Source organism: Haliotis rubra, unplaced genomic scaffold (assembly GCF_003918875.1).
Source record: "Haliotis rubra isolate DU_JTF1 unplaced genomic scaffold, ASM391887v1 Scf102, whole genome shotgun sequence".
NCBI classification, from domain to species: Eukaryota; Metazoa; Mollusca; class Gastropoda; order Lepetellida; family Haliotidae; genus Haliotis; species Haliotis rubra.
Window position 1 is genome coordinate 978,793 of NW_025764915.1, and position 22,713 is coordinate 1,001,505.

Genomic DNA, 22,713 nt, shown 5'->3' on the forward strand with positions numbered 1-22,713 from the left:
TTTGCCACTTGGGTATTTACCCATTTAAGCTGTCCTGCAGCAACTGGAATAATGTCGGCGCTAGTGCGTTTCCACGCAGGCGGTGAGTGTCAAACACAAACACACACACATGCCACACATACATATTTGCAACACACACACAGCACATCAAGACGCAAGCACACATGTCACACACCACAGATACACACGTCACACATACTCGCACATGCCACACACACCACATAAACACACGTACTTACGCCACACACACAAACACACGCACCAAACGCACACAAACACGCACGTACACATTGCGTACATCACTACGGATGTTCTTCAGTAAAGCTGACATGTCCGTATGTAATGGAAACCGTGCTCCGAGTTATACTCAACTCACAAACTAACGCGCACACATCAGTGTTCACAAAACAGACCAGAAACAAACGAAGTATTTAGGCATTTTATTTAGCTCCAGATCTCTGTACAAAAATCATTTTCGAGGAGAGATTTTTCGCGTTTAAGCTTTGCTTAAACAGTCAGCATATAAAGGTGATAAGAAACTGACAAATTAAACAAGTCACGACCAAACACTACATTAATTTCTTGTGCAAATATACAAAGTACATTAAATTTCGATTCTTTGTCATGGAAAACAGTGTAAAATGTCAAGATTTAACAATCCATTACCGGGCAATACAAATATGGAAATTAAGGTAATTCACGTAGACAATTACACAGATCTGTGCGCATCAAATCGGCGCACCGACTGCATCACGTGACTAAACTGTAAAAACAACTGTGTCAAACACAAAGACTATATACCGACTAACGACTAGAATTTGTACATTTGTACGTATTGAGATCTCAACATGCACATTCAGTGCTTTATGTACATACTCCTTACGAAAGGTAAATAAATAAACTCTTCCCCGGGTGTTGGAATGAATGATCAAGATACCTTGACAACATCCGCCATTACCGGAAGTCGTGGTATCCTAGCAACACCCTTCAATGTATACTACATACCACAATATCCGGTCTTGACGTTAGTAATGTAAGTAGCCCTTTTATACTTAAATAAATAATTTTTCTTAAAATATAACAACATTATGACTGCGTCTTCATCCATTCTCATTAAAGAGTAGGGATCATCTCAAAGCTCAAAGAATAAATAATCTCTAATAAGTAGAAATCTGTCTAGGGGTTCCATTTGCACTGTAAGGCAATGCCCCGCCTACGGGAAGCAATCAACCTTTGAGATGATCCCAATGTTATGTTCACATTCATGTATAAACGTATAAAACCAACCCTAAATACTATACTATCAATCGACTAGATCTTAAAACAGTTAGGAATTACAAACCTAAAGTATTTTGTATTCAAAGATGTAAAAATAGAAATCTGATCGTGGGATATAAATATAATAGAAATCGACAGGATCATGCAAAGAGTTGCATTATTAAATCTTTCTTTGACAATAGGTAAAATATATATGTATATATGTATATGTATATGCCTCCAAACGTATGACAGTGGGGAAAACGTCATTTTACATGGGTACAATCCATATTGCAGATCTTCTATTACTCAGTACAGAGTAACCCTTTTGTCTGTTTGGAGACGATATATTCTAAGTACCTCTTTCACACTTATATTTAGCTCTTTTACACTCAAATACAATATGTACAACGCCCCACAAACACGTATGACGAAACCGCCCAACGAACACGTTTCTCTAGGATTTCAGTCGTACGATTCTTTAACAAGAACCGCTCCATGAATTATGCAGTGAAATGTACCACATTTTGCCCAAGCGTTATAAGACCCCAAAGTTTCTTATTTCATTCGAGCGAAAAGTTTAGCTGGTCAATTATACATGAGGACTCTACTTGAAGGAAGACACCGTGGCTTAAACGCTTAATGTGGCCGATGCCGGGAAAAAATGGCGGCGTTAATTATTAATAGAGTCATGTCCCTTTGCTCGAGTCGCTTGGCGATAATATGCAACAAAAATAGATTATTATGAGTCAGTTAAGTACGTTTTCTATCACAATATTTCATAACGGAATAAACGCTAATAATGCAGCGTGGAAAAACGAGGCATTAAGTAATATATTCTTTGGTTCGTGGTACAAGTTTTGGCAGAAACCTTTAAGATTTGTTGACAGAACATTTACTCCAAATTATTTCGTTTCGCGATTTGGCTTTTTAGTTCAAAGCGTAAGATAGAAAGATTTCGTAAGTCACTGGGGTAGAATTTTGTGTCGTTATTTTAGAACAGAATTGTTTAAGAATGATATAATTATAGATTTTGGTTAACTAATATTGATAGTAAAGTTTATGAATTTCTCGACTTTCCTTTAATCCCATTATGCTTTGCTGCCTCGTTTTGACTAGATCGCACTCACATCCTGGCGTAGTAATACATAAGTATGTTGGTCCGCGACAATTCACAGCCATCACTAAAGCGGCACTATATTTCATCAACAATGTCACAAGCATTATAAAACTACACCTTGGGAGATTGAAAACATTTAACATTATTAAAAGAATCATACGGAAACAAATACGTCTATCATTAAAATGTTTTAAAAAAATACTAGACCCAGAAGATACTGAAATCACGTGACCTGCGCACTACTTGTCGCATGTGCTCCCTATGAACTGAAACATTTGGCGCGGATGAATACATTTAGCCTCTAACCCCTTCAAGACCACCAATGTGTTTTTTCGAATGAATTTTTTCTCATAAATCTATACTTTACACTTGATTAATAATATTTATAAAACAATCGCAATTGAAACTGGATATAACTAAATACTTTTTTCCATTACACAAAACACATATGATATGAAAATAATGATGACATTTTCAAAAATATTTCTCTTTTTTAAATTTGGTCTTTTGACTCCATGTACCAGACGATAGAGGTAGCATTCATAATGAAAACTATTGCACAATTTAGTAAAATATACCGCAACAAATTCAAACTCTAATTCAAACTAAAAGAAAATGTCTTTGCACCAATTAGACAGCAAACCGCCTTGAAATATCAGGCAGGAAAGGAAACGTAAGCCGGGTCAAGTCAGCAAATCTGTGGGGGGGTGGCATCTTTGGGGCATTTCCGGTCACGTGACTTAAAACGGAAGTTGATTTGATAGATACATGTTTTCAATAATAGGGGGCGCTCGTATCACGTCCTCCAGCTTGAAGTAGAACATGCGTTGTAGGCCCTCTCGACTAAGCGAACGGAGTTCGGCAATCTTGCCGAGAATCCTCGAGAAAAAGTGAGATTTCTTTTGTGCTTCACTGTTATATGTGCAATGATCGCGGAGACAGTCAATGATTTTCATTTGAAGGTCCTCCATCTTTTTGGGTTCCTTCAGGCCATGTCGCACTGAAATAAAGAAGAGGGTATTGTCATTGCGGTTGAAAAATGTCATCACTATACTCCGGATGCATCGAACTGTGTTACGTATGACGTTTATCCTTCGTATAATATTAACGTCAAGTTGTTTATAGACGTTAAGCGCTATATTATCAGATTTTGTTTTATCCGTAGTCGTTAATGTTGTCTACATTACGTTTTACTTCCTTGATCATATTCTGTCTGTGTTGGAAAATGGGAGTTACTGTAGTTTTAGCACTAAAACTACTATATGTAAGTGGGCCATATTGTTTTCCATTGTTTTCTGCTAAATGGTCTTTGGCGCAGCGCAAATGCAACCAAAAGCTATAAGTCCAAAAGCTTTAAATCTGGCTGTTCATATTAACAACAGTCTTACTATCAACGTGTATTAAGTTGCCTGGTAATGACTCGTTTCAAGTACTTTTATGTTACATCAAATCAGTGAAACTTTATCTGTTCTTTGAACCATAGAATGCGCGTTGAATTATGGACTTTTCGCTACAATCACTGCGCCAATATTAAACCATAGTGACTATCGGGGTTATTCCGGAACCGATAAATTGCTTAAGTGATGAAGCCATGAAGATGAAAGAGTTCCAGCTGATAAGGTTACATTGTACGGGGTGAAACGTAACATGGCGGATGTATACTTACAGGTTACCATTGAGAGTGCGGCCATGCAGGCGAGTGAAGAGATGTCTAGCGTCATGCGAGTGAGGCTGAGGCCAAAGTCGACAATCGAATTGATCCAGTCACCGAACATTCTGAGGCACTGTAGACGATGAAGCACGAGCCCGTTGTCGAACACGATCTTGTCTTCTCCGGGTTGCATTCTGGGAGAAAAGCAGCTCGTTATAAGATCAATAAGCACAGGTATTTCTTTTAGTTGTGTATTCAGCCAGATATTAAACGAGGTTGATATGTATGTAAAGACCAATTTGTAAAATGGTTTTTCATATGAAGATTATGTTACAAATTATACGTTTAGTTTGCTTTGAAGAAAAATGCTAATTTCAGGCAGAAATTCTGTAAGAATTCTTACTTTATGATTCTCATCATCTTACGAAGACGAAACACAGCAAAGTGTAATTAGCCTTTCTGGGAAATGTTGCAAGGGTATGATAAACGCATATATACAATTTATGAGCAATAAAGAAGAAGTATTTAGTTAATAGTGGTTAAAATGAAACAAACATTAAAAATGATTATTCAATGGTGATGTATTGGATACGAGTACCATTCGTTTATTACTGCAGATGAAGTTAGTATTAATCAGATCAAGTTGTATCTTCCGTAATTTGTTGAATCGTGTGAGGATATGGGCACTATGGCAGTGTTGAATTCTGTACGTCTCCAAAATGTCATTTCTGTGGACGGCTACAAAACGTCATTTTTTGTATGGCTACAAAATGTCATTTCTGTGGACGGCTACAAAACGTCATTTTTCTGTATGGCTACAAAACGTCATTTCTGTGGACGGTTACAAAACGTCCTTTTTATGTATGGCTACAAAATGTCATTTCTGTGGACGGCTACAAAACGTCATTTTAAGTATGGCTACAACATGTCATTTCTGTGGACGGCTACAAAACGTCCTTTTTATGTATGGCTACAAAATGTCATTTCTGTGGACGGCTACAAAACGTCATTTTATGTATGGCTACAAAATGTCATTTCTGTGGACGGCTACAAAACGTCATTTTTATGTATGGCTACCAAATGTCATTTCTGTGGACGGCTACAAAACGTCCTTTTTCTGTATGGCTACAAAATGTCATTTCTGTGGACGGCTACAAAACGTCATTTTTCTTTATGGGTACAAAACGCCATTTCTGTGGATGGCTATTTTTCTTTATGTCTCCAAAATGTCATGTCTGTGGATGGCTTCATACGGTCATTTTTCTGAATGGCTACAACACGTTAGGCCCATTCTTCGATTCCCAAAAACATATATCTGTTGGTAGAATGGTGTCCCCTGTGTTGTGTAATATCGTAAAGATCTTATAAAATTTCACTCACACATCCACTCAGCACCACCTAGTTGCTTACCTGTATGCGGTCCTGAGGACAAAGAGCTCTAGTGTTGCAGACTGGAAGAGAAGCTCCTGGTCCTCCTTGCAGAGTTCCGAAAATCCAGGGATCTTGTCCGCCCATCCGCGGAGTACGTCAACAGACTGGATGAGGATGTCGTAAAACATACGGATCCTGTCGTCCTGGGGGGTCGGGCTTTCGTCGTCTGTGGGGACTTTGTACTGTAAGGGGAGACATGACGTCAACTGGGGCCTGGGGCAAGGTGCACGTTTAGGAACTACCATAATGTTTAACTGCAATCCTAGAATATTCGTCCAAGTCAAATCGCCATTTCGGATTCGTTCAACAATATCACTATCATATGAAGGTAATGACAGTGATAAAAGGGTCGGGTTTAGTAACGATGGAAATAACAACTCAATTTCCTCCATGTGGTCATGACTACGACTATTTGCGTACATTTGAAATAATAGAGAGCTACATCAGGGGGTAACAATTAGCCAATATTACACCCATGAATATTAGAATGTATAGCAGAAGAACTCAAAAGAGGTGTTTATTATTCTTGGTTCGTTGTTCACTGGGACGTCTGCATTAATTTTGATACCGCGTTCGTCATAACCGAGGAGTCTAAAGTCCATTTTCGACAAGTGGTGAAGTTCTACCGCGAGATTGTGAAGCTTTGTCCAAAAAGATATTTTTAGCCACGGACAAACCACTAGAATAATTAGATTTACAATGTTGGATAATTTATCTTTAAAACATAATTTACTGTTAAAACGTTTAAAAAACCTACCTTGTTGTAATCAAGATTTGGAATGTCGGGGCATGTATCAACATGCGCGCGCACCAAGGCAGTTATTAGGCTGACGGGTGGGGAGGGAGGGGGGGCTTTCTTGGGGGGACTTTGGTTTGGAGGGTAGTCGTCCACGTCGCCCCTTCAAACTGTCAGTCCTCACAACTGAAACAAAAGGATTTGATTTGAAAATAAATAAATAAGTATAAATATTCTACAGTTCTACACACACACATGCAGTTAACTTCATCGTGAATTATTACAAACATTAAATCGTCATTAACGAGCTGTTTCGTGGTTTATCACCCTAACGGAAATGTCAAAGGTCCATATACCATACGTTAGAACTCGTTAATAATCTCGTGGTTTCTTGTAGCGTGAATAGTACTGACAGTCGAGGACAATGATTGGTTACTATCGGTAGATGTATACTACACCTCGAAGCATGAATTCAAAATCAATAAATAGATGAAACGGACGAAAGGTTTTTACTATTTCAAAGAGTATCGACAAGTAGGGAAAAATAGTAGTTTATGTTGTATGATTTCACTATTAGTTTGAGAGTACTTGGTAATTTCAGGACAATGGGTTGTGTTCGTGATAAATCTTTCCATTCGATGTAAACACGGCCATAATCTGGGGAAGATAAGGAAGGGCTGAGGGGAAAGTGGTCGAATATATGTTCTTCATAACGCATATAGAGAGCCATATGTATTCTCACTGGCCAAACTAACTGGCACTGATTCATTCAAGCCGGGCAATGCCGAGTAGCCCAAGATGGCCGCCACATGCGCAAGGTATCGTCTGCCCCAGGGCACGTGCCCGCGTGCGTAACAGACGAACATGACAGGGCCTCCTTGACGCTCGTGCTTTGAGCAAACACTCATTAATTCCCTCTTACTATCTCAAGAGCTACTTGATGGGTCACAAAGAGTGTAAATATTTTACAAGAAAATGCCACTAGCACAAATAGATACAACGTTTAATGTCTGCCCATTCTTCGAGATAGCCCAAATATTTTATTCCGATGTAGCCGTTAACTCAACGTTGTGTTTCACCCTGAGTGAGAACTGGCAACAGAAAAGGCGGGGAAAAAACTATGACCAAAGGAATCCCTATGATTTCTGAAACAACTGGGGATAGGTGCATCTACAATCAAGCCAACCTCGTATCTAATCCCATGTCCTATGTTCAGACATGTTTATGGACAAAACAGAGACAACTTTGAAAATTGATAGGACTGAGCTGATTTCAACGCTCGGGACGTGTATCAGACCGTAGTCTGCCGGATCTATCAAGTCTACATTGGAATAAAAGCCTCTCCGATCTAAGAAAACAGATGCTGGTGTTATTGCAGTAATTTAAGCGATACGTTCTCATGATAAGGACGCACATATGCTGAAGACCGAACCAGCATTCATTTTGAGGTTTACTGCATTTGGTCAGTTTGAAAAAATGTACAAATAAGACCAAAAAGATTTCGTTTGTCCAATTCAAATCAGATTTGATACCAAAGCGTATGAAACTATGTTTATGAGAATCAATATGTGTGTCCCATATTCTCCAATACCTTCAAACCCAGAATTTGAACCATATACTCAACAAACAAACACACACACACACACACACACACACACACACACACACACACACACACACACACACACACACACACACACACACACACAAAGTGAATAAACGATGTTGATTTGTATCTTTATATTTAGGGCAATTTAGACCTGCAGGAAAAACCCTTACGCGTTTCTGAAGCTTCACTTGCAATCCACAATAAAACCTTCTTGTATGGCACGAATAACTGAGACAGGCCATCGATACCTACATCTGTAGTGTTTATGACTATTGAGCCCTACATTCCGCAAGTCCTTGAAATCTGCTTTTTTTCTGTTACGTTGATCAATAAAAAGAATGATTGAACGCGAATCCTCATTCTGGGTCCACTGACCTTCCTTCACCATGCCAACGGCGAGGCATTTCTGAAAGCGACAGAACTGGCATCGGTTCCTCCTCCTCTTGTCCACCGGGCAGTTCTTGTCTGCTAGGCATACGTACTTAGCATTCTTCTGCACTGTGCGCTGCAAGGCAAACAGAGTCATTACAGTTTGAGGGACACAACGTGAACGTGGCTTATGATGGGCAACATTAAAGATGGTTCATGTCTTGCCGAGACAACTGTAACACCCGAGGGATCAGACATGGACCATCGTTGTATTGGTTTCCTGTGCGTAGGGGTTGGCCTGTGACGTATGCTTTACGTCAACCTGGAGTCCCGCAAGGTGCCTCACTGCCTCCGGATTTGTTGTAGCAAGTAATGAGGGACAATACCTCTTCTCTAAGGCTACATCAACAGTGTTTTGTCTTGCCTGTTTACAGTTAGTGGATGTTGACAGACTTATTTTGCAAAACCCACGCTCCTCTTTTCATGCAAACAAGTACTGCCCTAAACTGTGTGAAAAAGCTAAGTTTTATCAACATCATAACTTGTTTGTGAATATGAAAAGTGTGTACTAATCATAGTACAATGTATAGCAAATAGGCACTATGTTTTCAAACAGACCCTAACGTTTTCAGCAACCTGGATTCAAAAGGATATTGAAAGAGCGCTTCAAGCTTCTGCTGATTTCGCACACAGGCATCGACTAATTACGTTGTATCGGGATTGTCGCTGTGGCGAGCACAGTTATTATCCTGACAGGTAGGCGGTCGACAGTATGTCTTATCCCAATCTGAACAGTTACCTTGAAGAAACCCTTGCAGCCCTCGCACGTCCTAACGCCATAGTGCTGACACGCAGCGTTGTCCCCGCACACGGCACATAGTAGGCATTCCTTAGTCGGCTGGTCGCGGGGTGGGGACGACCTAGACGATCCTGGGGTAGGGGGGAGTAGTAGGGGACTGAAGCTGGTACTTCTGAACTTCTAGGCTGCAAGGAAAGCATTACCCTATACAAAAAATATTCATTCAATTCCGATTTTCTAACCAGAACGTTTAGATAATATATATTGCAGGAAAATAATAAGTTGGATATATTTCGAACTTAAAATCCACCAGGCATGATATCGCAGAGTGAATATATATATTATTAACCACAAACAAGTGCGCCAGCTTCACTATTGATTTCCATCATTTCCATACTTTCGCCTTATATAGACATGACTTGTTACAGAACTTAACACAATGGGGCTATTAAAATTATCCAAATGTACCAGTATTGAATTTAATATTTAATTAAGTATGGAACTTGTAGAGAATGCAATTGTTGTTTTGACATGATGAAGATTGCTGCAATGCAGCTTCCAGTACTGCCCATATTATTGTTTGTAAAGACACGTCTTGTGTTGGCGTTGATGATTAGAATGTGGCCTGAAGCAACATGGCTCTATGTCAAGGATGTCTTGTGAGACGCCTAACATTGCCTTGGGTGCTTCATTATCCTCTTAGTGCCCAGCAAAACAATAAGCTGCTAGATGATTCGTGCGGTCACAGTCCAGACCAATTCTTCCACAGTGTTTACGTGATGTCGACACGTGAGTTGGTGTGGGAGATATGAGTGACAAATAATTTTGATACCTTCGTGAGACTTAACACCTTATACGAGCTGATTTGTGTTTAGCAAAGATGTATATTTGAGAAAAGATGTCATAACTGATTGTTGACAAATTTGGGGTCATTTTGTTTTAGTGAATAGTCAAACAAATTATGTAGATCATTAGAAAATGATGGGATATTATATTAAAAGGAATATTGAGTCTAAATCGGTCGAGTAAAGCGGAACGCCTTTCCATATGTTTGGAAGAAATATCTAATACTGGCAGCGTACGGTTGTTGGAATAAATTGTTTACCCCAACCAGTGTTTGCCCATAACTCCGAAAAACTGCAGGCCCTGAGGACCCAGAACCATGACGCTGTGAGTCCTGATCAGAATGTGTAGACCCTATATTTTAATATGGAAATAATACTCTTAGTTATTGGGGATGAAAAAGCTGTCGGCTATAAGAACCTGCAGAAAACAAAAGCTATGGGCCCGAGTGGTCTTCAGTCGGCTTCGGGCCTAAGGACTGACGTTAATTTCGAACGCTGACCCCAACCTCTCAGTAAAATAGAACTGTATTGCTCCAACTTACCCATCAGATATTGGCGGAGTTGGTATGGTGAGGGAAGGACGTCGCTGAAGAAGCTGTCCACTCATTTGAATACTAATATCTCCCCTATAGGTATTAGGCACAGTACGGCTGGAAAAGGTGAAATTTGAGTTCGTTCTTGTCACCCCTTGGCTTCCATAGAATGGCGACGAGAATGCTGGATATGCTGGCGTTTCCGTACTATACGGACTAGTACCATCATAACCCGTATGATACAGGGCTTGTTTATGGTCCAGCTCAGAAAAGTTCATGTGCGACTGTGTGAAGATATCTGTGCTGTCAGTGTACGACTGTTTCATGAAGGGTTTCTGGTTTTCCAAGAACCTTTGCTGATAATATTCTGTGTCACTACCACCAAAAGCTTGGAAACCCTCTTCATATGGCACTGATGCGGTTCCATACTTTTCATGCGCTAATGACGAATGCTCAGAGTATAGACTGTAGGTCGACGGTTTGGTCGTATCTCTCTGTTGGAGCGCGAAGTTGCCTTCAAAGCTGTACGTGTTCGGGTAGGTGGAGGTTGACTGAGGCGTGTGGTCATCTGACTGGTACCCGACAAGACTAGACTGGCTCCCTTCAAATCCGGGTGCAAACGTCTCCGTAGATATGTCCTCATTTGCATACACCGGGTCCGATTGAAAATCATGAAGCGGTAGCGAGAACGAGGCTGAGAATACCCCTATATCCGCCATTGTTGTTGGGGGAGTAACACTTCCGGAATATGTCACCCCACCAAAATGGCTTCCTCCCATCCCAGGCGAGGAATCGTAGTTACTCTGAAATATAAATGAAAAAAATGCATCATTCAGACAACAGACGGGAATATATTTGACACTCGTGATATCTCGAGTTAAGAAGAGCAGCCTCTTACAATCCAAATCAATTCTGCGGTTTGTCGATTGAACAAATATAATTTTCCTTGCTTTTAATTTATTTACGTACAGCACAAACCGGTATTAAAAATACAGCTTCCTTTTCATCCGTTGAGAGATGTTTAAAACGTTAACGGGTAATCCTGAATTAAACCTGCTTGCTTAACGGTTTTAGATGACAGCCTGATCAATTGACTTAATAATGTCATATTCTAATCAAGTATGAGACCAACATAGGAACTAACAATTAAGTGATTGGAGTGATCAAATTGGGCGAATTGCAAATGACTTTTCAAATGCATAAAAAGATTCAATCATGAATCACTTTGCCGATATGAATACAAGTGTAAAACCAAATTCTAAAAGACATGCGGTATTCATTACCGCAACATCAGTCGCGGTTTTTCACTTGACAAATTATCAAGATGCCATCGGCGATAAACGATGATTGCGAATGTGGAGAATAATCGTTGAATAAGGAATAGTCCTTGGCGGACCCCTGCCATATGTTAAAGAATAGCAATGAACTGCTCAAAGCAGGGTATCGGTTGTAAAAGCGAGGTTAGAAATAGCCACAACCAACGGCACTTATGATTGGACAGGTATCCATGACATTTAGTCAATCTGTTCATACCAACCAATCAAAGGAGACGTGTTGTTCTGATGACAGCGATGCACGTGCGACACGTGCGTCACGCCATGTGTGGTGATTGGGGTCAACTCTGACACGAGCTGTATCAACATAATTTTAACTGGGCAAAAGTCCATTTTATAGGCAGAAGGAACTAAGCACTGTTAATCTGTTGGAACCCTCTCGTGTGTGACGTTTAGGTCCTATGAATAATAAAGTGGTCTCATTAAAACAGGAAACGAGAAACCGTCTTATAAACAGACTTCAGTGATTCACAGCTTATGATAGGCCATATTGCTACCGCAAATACAATAAACAGCAATTATCCGTTCACTAGATTACTTCGTCTATTTGGTTTCTGCGATAAAGACATATTGCAACTTACGCTCTCGAGTAATGAACACCCAAGGCACGTGACGAAAGTGCGCAATGAATGGACAATTGCCCGTGTATGAGACTATGAATAAGTAATGTTTATATCAAAAAAGAATGCCTTAATCAGATTTGCACCATTCGTAATTGTGTTCTCGTTATTCATTTTAAACAAATGTTAACAATTTTGGTTGACTCAGTTATATGATTCATAACATTCACTTTGCAAAATGAAAATACATGGTTATTTTTTCCGTCCAACGTGAATGTTATGCAGAAACAAGATATTTGCATTTATTAGATTCAGATTGATATACAGCGTTATGTTTTGATAAAATATATGTAATGTATGAATATTTCTGATTGTATATCAGCTACGTAATTGTCACTAAATTGAACAATTAAAAAATTTAAATGTGCCGAAAACGTGAGACAAACGAAACAGACCCGACAAAATCACTGATCAAACTGATCAACGATCTGATCTGCGAATGGACATGTGAAGCTTGTACGTCTGTACTTCAACCTAAATATGCACAGCCTACATGTGCGAGAGTAAACGACTTGCATGAATGTGACCCTTAAGTGTTATCAACCAAGTTCGATATATTCCTCTTCATTAAACCAAAATACAATTTTAAATAAAATCGGCCGACGCCGTTACCCTGTTGCCGTAGTAGATTACATGATTCTATTCAAGGCGACACAACAATAGCGATACTTAGTTGTGTCGACATTTCTCAAACTCGTTAAGTCAGCGTTGTATTCGGGTCAGGTTCAAACTATATGCTTCTGTTCTCATCTCTTTATTCTGTGTGTTATAGGGTACGGTACATGTACATAAAAGTACATCGGCAGATCGTATATGTACACATGTGTCCTTAGCTGATATTCAAATAGTAGCGTTATAGTGACTTAAAGATTTGTCAGTTTTTACATTGTACGTTCTTAAAGCTTATACGACTAGAACTATGTCACTAACAGATTTCAATTATATAACGCGTTTATGTGTACTACATCAGATTACAGATGACACGGTGTTAACGTCACTGACATCATGTTCAAATTATGATACGAACGTACACTCTGTGCGGGATGAAGAACATGTTCAGTGACGGATGTGAAGAAAGTGAGGAATGTGAAGAAAGTGAGGAACGTACCTGGGACTGTAGAAGAAGCATTGGCTTCTCAAGGCTTGCTGTGGTTGTCGTCCCGGGGGTAGAATCTCGGCCCGTCTGTGGGGACGGGAGTTGGTATGTGGCTGACACCGGGGTGGGTGGCGCTAAGGGTGGGGAGGTTCGGGGCACCTCCGTCGAGAGACCTGCAACATCAACGGCGACGAGTGAAGGAATGGAACTAGTATGTTTCTAAGACGATATTCCAAATCCAATATTATCGCCTCATGCTAATCAACCACTCGCCAGCGAAGTTTTAGATCAGGATGTGTATTACAACATGAGCCTACAAATATCAATATGCGTTGGGTAGCTGAAGAGAAAATGAGACGGTATCAGGGTTGTAATTTAGTAAATTTAGAAATTCAAATTTCAAACACCGAAAACAAACCACAAAAAGGAATATTTTGTAATCGAATTAAATGGAATAAATATAATAAAACAAACAAAAGTAAGGGATTCTAAAAGGTAGGGGGAAAATGTTCTCGAAAGAGATAAATTTGAAAACGTAACAAAATAGTAATAATATATCAGAATTGAAATTCGAATTTGAACGAGAGGCTTAATGTTTACCTGGTCCGAGACGGAAGTTTCAACAGAGAGTCAATGTAACTCGGAAGAGAACATAGCACAATGGTAGCTTATGACAAATGATAGTCCAGTGAGAGTTTCACCGAGAGCCGAGCCACCAAGTTAACCTGGGGCAAGCTTAAAACAACCCGCCTGACGGAAGATCTTGTGAGATTCACTACCACGGTGAACGGAGTTTCTCGTCTGAATGATTCCTCATTTATAAACCACGAGAACATTACAGGAGGCGCCTCACGCGCGGGTGGGCGGGTTATAGGCTACCCCAGCAAACCACGAATGGCATCGACGGGTGCCACATTAATGAGTGTCAACACTAAATATAAATCCGGGGTCAAGTTCAATTTTCAATTGTTCAATTGAATGAGCAGTTTAAACGACTGTCGGAAAATGATGATGGCGAAGTAGTCGCTCTAAAAACAAACTGCATGTTAATAGCGGAGAAGACTTGAGTACACGCAGAATAGAAATATGAATAATTAATATTTTTTAAAATATATACCAAAAACACCGCATTCTGCTAGTAGGGAAATAGTCATGGCCAATGTCCAAACAATATGTGAAAGAACCAACATGAAAAGTAAATATGCTGAAATAAGACGGGTTTTCGTAGATATTGTAGACAAGTAGATTTCCAAGTGATATACCAACTAAACAAGTGCGTGTAACATACCGTCAGCGAAGTGTATCCTTCAGGTTAGAACCTTACAGTGAACAAACAATAAAATTTCCTGGCTTTTAACGTTGTATTATACTAACGTAAGAAAATACAAACTGTAAAATACATCTGAAGAAGATGTGAAAAACATCAAGTTGATGACGTTTAACAATACAAAACATTAACACCAGGCGTGCGATTCACGCTTCTACATTGTCGAACAAAACAATTTTGTGTTTTTTGTTAAAATCGCACATACGTTCAGTGATAATTTAAAATTCAAAAGTCAGATTAATTACCTGATGAAATCAAATTTCAAATGTAATACCTAATAGGTTTTTGGTGTATTAAATAAAAGAACATTAATCTCGTGCAGAACTTACTTCTCATGCCATTTAAACGAAATTATAGTATTTCACCGTTACATAAATACAGCCTGAAACCACAATTCCTTTCAATATCAATTATCAATCATTACATTTAAAACAGCCACAGTACTTCGCGAAAATGAATTAAACTTTAATATACATGTAAGCTTCATAAGTAAACAGTAAGTCATGCCATTCGTTTATCAGTGAAAACAAACATTCACGCGGTCCGTCCCCATCACATGCCTGCAGCATATGCTTGTACTATCGGACAACATATTTTAGTCATCAATTGTCTTCAAATTCTACAAAATACTGCTTCAGCGTTTTAAAGTAGGTAGCCTTACCTTGATTTGCAGTTTGTGTCGGATTGTAGGATGAAAATGTTGATAACAAAGCCCTATATTTCATTTTGCAGCTAACTTGGTAAATAGTTTGCAAAACTCCTGACTGCTCTTATTATGTTTTCGACCAATCAGAAGGCCGGACGAAGCTTTGTTATTCACTGCAGTCGATATCGTCCTGGAGAAATTCGACACTATTACCTCTACTTCAATTTGTCAACGTTCCATATGGCGAGAAGCCCGGCGATGCAATGGACCATTCGGAGCTCGAAGTTTTACTTCGGTTTATGAAGTTTGTTATCAGTTTCAGCTCAAACGTATTGCTACCTCAGTCCGTGTATGTGTTAGTCGCGAAGTCGTAACAGTTAGCAGTCTCAGGCAACTTTCGAAACTTTGAATTCATTATAAATATTTATACATATTAGATTAAAATAAACGAATGGGATACACGTTTGCATTAATCTACTCTTCGTTCCTAAATATGTTGTACATCATTGTGTGGACACATTTTAAACTTTACTTTCGCTCATGCGTTTGCCTTTTAGCAGGCGCTGACAATGAGTATCTGATTCCAACAGAGCAACTGAATAAACATCACACCATGTTATAAAATAAGACATAATACAACATTATTTTATTCTGTTATGTATATTTATTTCAGATGCAACTTGCATCACAGATTTGAATCACTACTACGACAGAATACACATTTTCATGACAATCTAATCCAGCAGCCTTTGATAAAGAATTTATCAATGAAGTATTTACACAATCGGTTAAATAATATCAATTCATACAAACATTAATCGCGAATTTTAATTATATAAATGTGAAAAAATCATTTTTTTTCAAATGCGTGAAATGCTTTTGAAACATTATTCATGTACATGGGTTCGTTTTGAAAAAAGAACCACACTGTCAGATAGAAGTGACAGATAGGTTTGAAACTACCCAGCACGGCTTTGTAAAATGTTGTGTGCTGAATTTCATTTTGAAAGCCGGGATCCTACCTAATTTTCTAAATCGTTCAATTAGCATGCCCGTTAGCCATCGCCCGTATCTCAAAGCATAACGGTGGGCTTATCAGTTGCAAGTTTTATAGCTTGATGTATTGGTTAAGTCCCTATACACAGGATGACATTTCGCTGACTTCTCTTTACAAAGCGTTCAAACTACACACAAACTTTGTACTGCGACTGCACATGGGCCAATTTTCCTCGAGAAATGCCAAGGGTGAAAATAACATATGGAACGATGACAAATGTACCAGTTTACAATTAATTATTAACGATTTGATTGTCGAAAATTAGGCAGGATAATCGTTCTCGTCTCCCTAGTTGGAACTTCCAGTAGAGGGTCATTAGTCACCTAACTGGCTGAAACAAGCGCCCTCATTTCCGCTCTCGCTGTAGAGTTACCCGCCCTGAATGACCGAACATGTCAGTTGTGTCTACGCTGAGTATTCCTCCGCCAGTGAAATCTACGTTCGTGATCGGGGGGGAATTTTAAACAACAGGATAGTAATGATGGTAAATGATATTGGGCGAGTATATCCATCTGGGAACGCTCCAAACCTGACATGAAACTTGAGCATAAAGAGTCAACAAAGCCCTGAGGGGCACCGAGTGGAACTATGTTTTTTGCTCGTTGTTTTGAACTATCTACATATCAAGGTCTTACATTGTTTAATTTCTCGCCCTGATTTTATCACAAAGTTGTCATATTTTTGTGTGGTCGTTTCATGCCGGAAACAATTCAAACTGATGAACTGTTTTCAATAGGACCGTATTTACATTTCAGAATCACACAGATCTCGAATAGGAAGGGTGACTCGCTTTCAAAACTACAAAAACAAGCACGGATCCTGTAGATATGTAAATGTATACATACAATCATAGTTATTATCATAATCATAGTATCTGATAGTCGCTTTAGTTTAACCGTTTAGTGTCTGTGGCTTGGGCGTATGCACATCGTTATCAGTAAAGTCGACATACTTTGTTAACTATACATGTTTCTTCTGAATCTCGACATGATTCGTATATGTAGTTAGGCATGTAGTGTCATGATACTGATGCGAATAGAATAGAAAATATTATATCAATTTCAAGCATATCGCAGCAACAACAATTAATTTTCCTATTGCTTGAGATTATCGTGCATATTAGAAAAGGATGAAAAGGTTATACTTAAATATATCAAATCAAATGATTTGTGAAAATGATCTTGTATACGTTAATTTATTCAAGCGGTTGCCCTGTGCTTACGTCAATATTTTCAAACATTTACACCTTACATCTGATATTACAACCATTAAAGACACTAAGGTCTGGAGAATGGAACAGAGAACATATATTGCGCAAATGAATATGTTCACGAAAATGCTGTCTCAAGAAATCGGAATTTTCAGCAACAAATTTCTAATGGTTGCACACAAACATTGTCAATATGAAAAGAAAAACAGATAAATATCCTATAGCGTTCTATGAGATTGTTTGTTAGATTTCAAGACTTAGTTCATAAAAGCAGCCACCAGGTGGCGTAATACAAACCTCACAGTCACAAGTGTCGATTTCATCCTGGGAAAAACACGTACATTTCACTTGCCTGATTGCACGTGTAAAATGACATCATTCCATCTATTTGATAGCTCAACCGTATTCCAGAGCCTCCGGTGTCCCTTAGCTCTGTCATAATACTGCAGATTTTCATATTTGAATTAACAAAAAACATATTTTTCGTCTTTTTATGATTTCATCCAGTTGGTCAAGACAGCTGGGCAGATAACAAAGTATCCTCTATCCAGACGATTCACCATGGCAACACGATGAAAACAGCTTCATCTATTGTATTTCATAAATCCCAAACAGTTTTTTCTGAATGAACCGCTGTTAGCTTTAACGCTAGTAAATCCTAATCCAAGCCTTCATTAATAGTGCAAGCAGCTCTCCCGCTCTCGACAACTGTGCCGCTATATGTATAGTTCATGATATATATAAGCCTTCAAAATATCACCAACCATTTCATGACATTTTGTCACCTTTCAAAAGTCTGAGAATGCCAGCCGAAACCAAGGGAGACCTTCTCCTACAACAAGATATTCCATGGCAGAACCTGGAGTTCAAAATACCACCCTGACATTTGCGATCAGAAAGACACTACACCATGAATTCCAGGCCCATTCTTGACCATGGTGGGCTGTGTAGGTCCTGAAACCTTTCAATACTATTAACATTCTTGGGAAATCAGACAAACTCGCTCACTTCTGAATCTTTAATTGGAAAAATTGATAGGAAAATGTCAATGATAGAATATCAGTATACAGCGGATGGTAGTGGGGACGGTATGGTACTTCTTGTAACACACGACCTTTCCGATACAGCAAATGCCACTACAAAATGGCTATCGGCGACATTTGAGAGTCTGAATCATGCGTATTCAGGAATATATGCAGTACCAGTTCTTGTTGGCTTTCATTGTGTGAATATTCTACTTGTGATTCACATCAAAGACGTGTTTATGTTTAGTTTATGTTGTTTGGATGTCATAAATAAGTCCTAACATTTTACCTGCACCAGCCAAGGGTTCTCAGGTTTCACTGCGATTTGTTTATGTTTACTTGCCCGGATTTCGTTCGTGTTTGTTTATTAACAACCCCTTCCAACATTTCTTACATTGGATATAATTTGTATTAGTGACCGTATGTGACAATGTACGAAACAGGCCGTGAATCCGGAACTGGAAAGTGGGAATAAATTCAACCCAGGACGATGATGATTCTGTACTGGTGAGTGGATGGATTAAAATTTTACGGATGGATCTCTATTTAGTTCAACTGATAACTAATCAACTTTTATAATTTTTTAACACATACACATTTTATCAAAATGCATGGTGTGAAAAATTTCGAAAGTGGTTTAATTTGCTTTGAAATTTTATCGGTCATTTTCCTACACTGAATTGCACAATTACTTATATAAAAACACACAGGATTAATCGAAACACTTTGTGAAAAATCGAGGTGACATTTTTTAATTTCATTACATGAATGAAACATGGCTCGTTCTTTTTTATAAATATGCTTAAAAATACCCGTCATTTTCTGAAAATAACGTCACGTGTACCGGAACAATAAACATTTTAGAACCCTAAAATAAACAAGCATATTCGGGGTAGACAGCCGTGTGTCACAATGACCTTTCCTGCGGCGATGTCAATGTGAATCACACTTTCTAGATATTGTGTAAAAAAAGTATTTTAAATTTCGGTGGATGCAGACTACCCTGTGCGTGCAAGGAGGTCTGCACGTGCGGCGGGTGAGGCGATATTGTTTGGAAACCTTGCTTCATTTCTCCCATTCTGATAAACAGCTGTTCCCCAAAGCACGGCATGTCGGGGAACGATTGTTTACAAACTTATATTTATCGCGTAGGCGCGTAGGAACATTTTATTTTGAGATGCGTTCCGTCTTTAGGAACCACAATGTTCGCCCTAAAATGCTCATACATTTCACGCATTTAAATAATATAAAGTTCAAATAAAATTAAAACATGTAGTAAATTTCTGTAACAGATTGATACAAGTTTAAGCTAAAATTTAAAAGTAAAAAAATAATGTTTAGCAGAGACTTCTCATGGTTATTAATATGATCATGTCACTTTTACTTAACCTGTTATTTTTAGATCAATTTCAAACGTATGTAAAAAAAATATGGTTATTGTCTTGATATTGGAAGACCTAAAAGTTGGAGTGAGTATGACATTTTCTCAAGGGTGTAATTAAGACGATTGTTACTTTCTCACTGTCTGTTGTTGAAAAATAATAATTTCCTGGCAAGATGACCATGATTGACCGCCTCTCAAGAACGTTGTTGCCGGTGATTTGTTTATACGTGACAGTATTGCTATCAAGGTTCCCCTGAGGGAGGGTCCAAAATAATATCTAAAAATATTTTTCAAGTAGAATTTAACTTTATCTGAACCTTCGAGTTATTATAATAACTACTAAAACGGTATTATTTTCTACACATTTTGTTCCACGAATGACTCGTTAAAACCTTATAGCCATTCATATCGTGTAAATTATATATAGAAATACACTACACTATAACAATTTTCATCATTTAAAAGATGTTTTTCGAACATCAAAATATCTCGTTTTTTAAATCGTATGTATTTATTTATCAACCTAAACGAAATAACACTGTTAAATATATTCATGTATATTAATATAAATGTTTTCTAAAACATTAAATTGAAACTGACATACTTAGACGACAGATATTAGACATTTTCCTATCAAGCAATTTTAAGTATATATACCAGGGTATTTATAACGTTGGAACGCTGATTTCTTCTAGTGAGATGGCAGATCCAAGCCTCCTCTCGTATTACCAATATGGCGTCTCATTGATCCAGGAAAATCCAAAGTTTCTGTTGTGAATGGTGAACCTATCATTTATGCATTGTATTTCTTTAAGTCTCATATCCAACGAGTATTTGATAAAGGCATGGTATGACAGATGATATGAGAATGGGTATGCACGGTTTGTATATGGTTGAAATTTTGCTCATTCTTCTCCACTTCATAATTCCAGATTCGTTTTAATATCAATTTTGTATAAATATTCTTAAACATTTGCATCATAAATCTTTCTGCAAAATGATCATCTTAGGTTCATTTCATTTCATGTTAGTGTTTCAAGAGTTATTAAAAGTAATAATAATGCATAAATCGAAAACAAATAACATACGTGAAGTTCCAGAAGTATGAAGAATAATAAAGAGAATGAAACTTAAAAAAGAAAAGAAAATACACATTTATTTTTAAAATCAAAAAAAACCTTTTTCATGCAAGTCCATCTTACGACCACTACCACTGCTACGACAATTACTGATTTAATACGACACTGGGAATGCGCATTGACCTCTGCCATGAGAAATCTAATAGGGAAAGTTTCATTTCAAGAGAAACAATGAACCAGCATTGGAAGTCAACCAGAAACCGTCCTCATCTTACAAAGACATCGGTGATGAGGCGCCGTATCACTGCCGCCAGTTATATAGACATGCGGGTTGTCCGTTTGACGTTGATCTGAGAAATTGTTAATCTAAATGAAGCTTGTACCACAGAGGGCGTTGTTTACATAACGTCCATTTACTATTTCGGACAACAACAAATTCCTCATTAGCGAAGTCCCTGACTAATCTGACGTCTCTTAGACACAATGGATTTCTATATTCACTGCGGCGCAGTCCATTTGCATCCAGATCAGTTAAATTTAGAATCCTACTGACGTCATAATTACACGCTGAGCGCGAGACGGCATCAGAAATTCCGACGTCACGGCGAAGAATCGATCTCAGCGCAAGGACCTATGTAACTCTGCTTCCGTACTGGGGTTTTGACGTGCATGGTAGGTTAATCAATATGGCAATACGGAGGCCGAGTGACGACTTCAACAACAATAGGAAATCTATTCCCGCTTCCAGTGACGTCACTTTCAAACCTGTGACGTAAGCACAGGCCTTAAGTTAGACCCAGGGCCATATTTTTATCGCGCACCGCAGCACGGTGATGCTGCGCGTTGTGGGGAGACGGACGAGACGGTCGCATGTCTTGGACCAGCAACTTCAACCTAGGCACCGATGCCAGGATCTACTTACAACCAATGCTTCATCAACTAGTGATTGTTCAAGTGCAGAGGGGCAGTAACAAGCCGATATGAACGCCTAAGACAGAACACCCGGCTCCGTCTGCCAACCCAGCCCCTGAACAGGAATCCGAGAGGGTCTCTGATAAGTATTCGTATCTGCCTGGATGGTCAATTTACCAACGATGTATGTGTTTTTCAGAGCTGATGTCAACCGCGGCCGCTCGTTAGGGGCAGAAGGGTCCCGATAGGGGAACCTGCATTATATCCTAGGGAGATATACCCGGTCTTATCAAGCACTCATGGGAAGCGGTTGCCGATTCGGAGCAAACAAGGAAGAGGAACACGCCACAAACCTACTTCCGTTCTCATACATGTCGAGTTTGTGGCGCGTCACTGTTATCAGTTTCTTCCCTTGAAATTTGGCAGACAATGGCGTGAGATATATCAGAAGGTTGTTGTAAACCTTCACAAAGTTTCAACAGAGGTAATACTGAAGCTTGTAGTCACTTTTGAGCTTCTTTCATGAACGGATGAGGGTCAAGAGGAGAGACGATGTCCGGACTCTTTAACTTGCCACTTGTAATGCAGGTGGCGGACAGTGCTCGCCATTCCCAATGAGCCAACACTTACAGGCAACAAGACGTCTCCGCCCTCTCGGATCATGCGACGGATC

The 22,713-nt window shown here is 38.9% G+C and overlaps 1 protein-coding gene across 1 annotated transcript; it reads right to left on the reverse strand.

Annotated features, from left to right (window-relative positions):
• Positions 1-425: 425 nt before the first annotated feature.
• On the reverse strand, positions 426-22,413 carry LOC124270623 (nuclear receptor subfamily 4 group A member 2-like). Its single transcript, XM_046705660.1, is given in 11 exon segments — positions 426-3,377; positions 4,044-4,222; positions 5,439-5,641; positions 6,217-6,306; positions 6,308-6,381; positions 8,180-8,309; positions 8,973-9,117; positions 9,119-9,157; positions 10,360-11,153; positions 13,413-13,573; positions 22,398-22,413. Coding segments are annotated over 11 exon segments (2,091 nt in total). The 3' UTR covers positions 426-3,117.
• Positions 22,414-22,713: the final 300 nt, after the last annotated feature.